The 4,462-nt window shown below is 46.3% G+C and overlaps 1 protein-coding gene across 8 annotated transcripts in view; it reads right to left on the bottom strand.

The window, feature by feature from the left end:
* Positions 1-638: 638 nt before the first annotated feature.
* Positions 639-4,462, bottom strand: part of LOC102471688 (protein FAM156A/FAM156B-like) — a 24,593-nt gene continuing 20,769 nt past the window's right edge. For 7 of the 8 annotated variants that reach the window (XM_006167307.3, XM_006167313.3, XM_027767811.1 and 4 more), the window contains one exon: positions 2,254-3,773. In XM_006167307.3, coding sequence (XP_006167369.1) covers positions 3,016-3,657 — 642 coding nt within the window. In that variant the 5' untranslated portion in view covers positions 3,658-3,773 and the 3' untranslated portion in view covers positions 2,254-3,015. Of the gene's footprint in view, positions 1,878-2,253; positions 3,774-4,462 lie in introns of those variants that run through there. The other variant, XR_003547673.1, reaches the window with a different exon arrangement.

Raw genomic sequence — 4,462 nt, 5'->3', positions numbered from 1 at the left:
CACAGGCTGGGGTGCAAGAACGGGAAGGCACAAGATACCTGCCACATAGAAGAGTTGAAGGTTGCTAATAATTAACACCGAAATCTGGAACACCAAGAGGAGACCAGCTGGCTTTCTGAGCTAACCACTATGTGTAGACAGGTTTTATATTATAAAGTGTGCGTTCTTAACCACATACTATATAGTGAGTTTAAAGAGTGACTCCCTCCAGTGTCTTGAGCATGTTATCTTCACATTTCAGGCCTTGGTCAGTTGTGCTATTAATTATTAAACACTAAAACTTTGGCAGTTCCTGCATAAGATTGTCAAATTTTTTAGTGTTATTTTTGTGGAGTCATTTTTTTCCCCTGCAATTTCTTTTGTAGTAGTTGCTGTTTGATAAAAGTTGCTGTGCAATGTTTTTATTAGAGAAAAAGTAACACTGTAGATTATGTTTAGATCTGGTGGAGTAAGACACTTAAAGAGTTTAGGATTCTTTCATTCTCAGCAAAGGTGACTTTTGTGCTAACACCAGATAGTATCTGTCACTGCTGCGTTGCCCAAACTCAGAGTTGAACTGTGACTTATCCCTGGGAGCAGATACTACAGTCAATGAAAATGAACCACTGCCACAGTCCGCTGATGGAACTTTTCACAAACAGAAAGTAGTGTAATGAGGCATTTATTTGTTAAGAGTTTTGCATGAGATTCTAATACTTCAGTGAGATTCTACATTGTTTATCTACAGTGATCACCATAAAAAATATGGCAGGATTGTAAAACTCAGTCACTCCATCATTTTGAGCTACTGATTGAAACAGAGAAAGACCAGACTGAGGCCATGTCAGTTGCTGGGCTGGAAAATGGAAAATGACCTGTAATAGACCCAAATTTTTAAGAAATACTGTTTTACTTAAATTGTTTCCTACCTAAATCTTTGCATAGTAGCAGTTTTATTAGCAGTTATGGAAGACTGGGATAATGGCTCTTGGCCACTCAGAAGTAAAGTATCAGAAGTACTGAGCCCAGAGGCCAGTGTTGGCCACCTGGAAGGTGGGCCATGTGATTGTCACCACTAAGTAATTTTATACAACAAACAGTTGAAACATCGAAGAAGTTGAACGATGTGATCCTTAGTAGAAACGCTTAATGAAAACAGTATATTTTTAAAATTTTTCTTGTTACCAGTCTTGATTATTTGTATTACAAACACATAATATTAATAATTTGTCCTATTTATAAAGTATATGGGGAACACAAGGAGTAAAATTTTCACCGCTATTATTACCCAGCAGTAGAGATGCATTGATGGAGCCAGTAGGCCGTGCTGCAGGGTTTAGCCCCTGCATGTCCCACACACGTGGCCTCTGACCAGATCAGCTGGCACCCTGTGCAGGGCGTTTTCAAGCTTCGTAAGTGGCAAATGGAAATGATATGGCCAATTGCTGTTGTAAGGATGATGGGGACTTAGGTAGGAGTTGGCTTCCTTAAGAAAGGAAAGGTTTCAAAGGCAGGCTCCCCTGACACCACAACTATCTGCCATGAATAAAGGTGCCTGAAATCCTGGGTAAAACAAACAAACAAACAAAAAACACAAAAACAAACAAACAAAAAAAGAAAGAAAGAAAGGAAAGCCCTGCTCCATCCACCTTCTCCTCTAGAGCTGGCAGACGATCTTGGCTGGGTCAATTTAACTCTCAAGCTCTTTGAAGAAATCTCGAGTTCAGAATCTGAGACACTTACCTGCCACCCAGCTACTTCTATCGGCAGGAGACACGGAGATTTTCATGTCAAAAGGACTCTACAGACTACCTAAAAACACAGGCTGACACAAAGCAGAATGTGTTTTCAGGTCAGAGGGATCGCATGGTCACTTTCAGGGTACACAACACAGGATTCTGTAGGGAGAGAAAAGTAGACTTAACCATTCATGCCTCTCAGAATGAACAGACACACGTCTAAGTACTGATAGGATTGTGACTAAACTCAGTGATGTTCCGGCTATCACGAGCAAGCATGAACTGGCTGTTCACATTCACCACCCAAGATGCACCAGATATAGGGAATGGCCTCCAGCGCACTAACAGGGCACCAGTCCTGGCCCTCAGGGGCTCCCACTGGGGCACTTCACCTGCTTCCAACGCCGGCCGTGGGCAGGAGGACTCTCTTCAGATCCCACTGCCTGGCCCGACTTGACCACGATCTTTGGTGTCCTTCCTCCACCCCCCCCCACTCCAAATCTACACAGTGGAGAGCTCATCTTGATTGACTCTTACCCGCTGCTGGGGGACTTAAAGGAAAGAGACCTGAGATCTGACCAGAAACACACCACTCTTGATAAATGAACCTGAATTCTAAAGTTACGTTCCTTTCAGCTGTGTATTTATTTGGTATTGACGATGAGGCACTCCTCACTGCAGCAATTCCCGAGAGGAGGAACACTACTCGGTTGTTATGGAGCAGGGCAGCATTTACTTACAGTTAGCTTTGCATATTCATAATAGTTTACACAAACGGTATATGGCAACCAGCAAGTTCCCATTCCACACCCCTTCCCCATGTTTGGTTCAGCTTCAGACTCTTGAAGCTGGATCTCAGTGAGGCACAGTGCACATGTCTAACAGACCCAGGGCTGCTGCTCAGGGACAGCCGATTCGATGGCACAAGAGCACGGGGATGCAGACAAGGCATTCATGCTACATAGACATTGTGTATCTCACTGACAACGAAGCAGGGAGGAAAGACCGCGATCCGGGGTGGGAACAACGTGACGACGTCCATTGCGGGAGTCCAACGAGATAAGGGGAAGACCACTGGTCTTGCTCCAGAGGGTCTCACAGCGTCCATCGAGGACAGGGACCTTGTGGACCTGGAGCATAACTCACGCTGGCAGGATTTCCAGTCCCCTCATGGGTCTTGGTAGGCCTCCCACTATGGCTTACTCTTTGGTCTCCAAAGGCACTCATACCCAGGAGCTGGCAACACAGCATCTAGGTCTGAATCCCCTCAGATCTCCAATGTAGGAGGACGGGCATCTCAGTTGTCTTTTAACCACTGTTTGAGCAGCCTCTGGAACATTCTTTTGCTCTCCTGCCGCCTCTCTAGCTGGCACCTCTCCTCGCTCTCCTGCTGTGGGAGTGCCCCTTCTGGCCGGAGACTGGGCCGGTTGGTACCCAGGCTCAGGGTCAATCCGCTGAGGCCCTGCACTAGTGTCTCCCAGGAGGAAGCATGTGGGGCCCCGTTCCTCTCCCCCGAGATCCCAGAGATAGGTGGCCGCTGGCTCTGGCAGTATCGACACTCACAGCAGAACCGATTCTGATCTCTAACTCCTGAGGGAGGGATTCTGGCTTCCTTTTCTACCGGGTAAGGTGCCATGTGATCACGGTGTCTCCGTCTCATGTGCCCCAGAAATGTTTTCTGTCTCTGAGGAAACCCCAGCCTCCCCCACTGCCTCTCGTGCAGGGTCTTCTCCTCTCTGTACCGCTGCTGGAGCAGCCCCTCTGGTAGAGGCCCAGGAAGGTCAGTGCCAGGACCGGGACTCGGGTTACTAAGGCCCTTTGTTAGCTGTTCTGAGCAGGAGGGCTGAGGGGTGGCTGTGCCTTCCTGGGCCATCTGGGCAGTGATCATCTGCAGAGCCTCTGAACTCGACGCTGGTTTCCATTTCTGGAGTGGATCCATGGAGGTCTAGTCTGAGCTGGACTGTCCAGCCTTTGGGTCCAGATAGGAAGGTAAAGCTGGAGGTTCTCAGAGAGCAGGAAGGTAGCGAGGAACACGTGTGGCCAGAAGAAGCCGGACTGCAGCAGAGGCAGATAAAAGAAGAAAGAAAATTCTGTGAGGATTATCCATCTTCCCTAATTTATTCAGCTTCATGTCCTGTCGCTTCCTATCTGTAAAATGGGGACACCAACGAGACTCATCTCCTAGGCTTCTCCTGAGGAGTGCATGAGGCAATACACCTCAGGAGACAGAATGGTGAGGGCATAAAATCGAGGTTTGGGGAATAACACCAGTTAGTGCATCCCTGTGACACGGCATGCAAAATGATGCAATCCACTCAACCATGTCAACTCTTTGCCGACTTCTTCCAACCCATTCTCAAGCATTAGTTTTAGAACAATCACTGTGTGATCTCCGTATGCTCATCCAGTAAGCATTTATTCATCTTCATGAAGACTTTGACCAAACTCTAAGCGTTCACACCGGCACCACACCCTTTTGAACTCCTGCCTTCATGATCACTTCATTGTATTTAATCAAAAAGGCCCTCATGCCTACAGAAATAACTGAAAAGTTCCCAGTAGGTATCCATAAGAACTTACTTTACAAACGAATGGCAGCAAATATTAAGAGATTTTAAACAAAATAATAGAGACCCAATTAAAACAAAAGCTCGTTCTTTGAAAAGATCAATTAAATTGACAAGCCTGTAGCAGAAATGACTAGCACAAACAACAGAGAAGAAACACATTACCAACAGCAGGAA

The sequence above is a fragment of the Tupaia chinensis genome, unplaced genomic scaffold (genome assembly GCF_000334495.1).
Source record: "Tupaia chinensis unplaced genomic scaffold, TupChi_1.0 Scaffold144692_1, whole genome shotgun sequence".
NCBI classification, from domain to species: Eukaryota; Metazoa; Chordata; class Mammalia; order Scandentia; family Tupaiidae; genus Tupaia; species Tupaia belangeri.
This window is presented reverse-complemented; position numbering and strand designations above follow the sequence as displayed.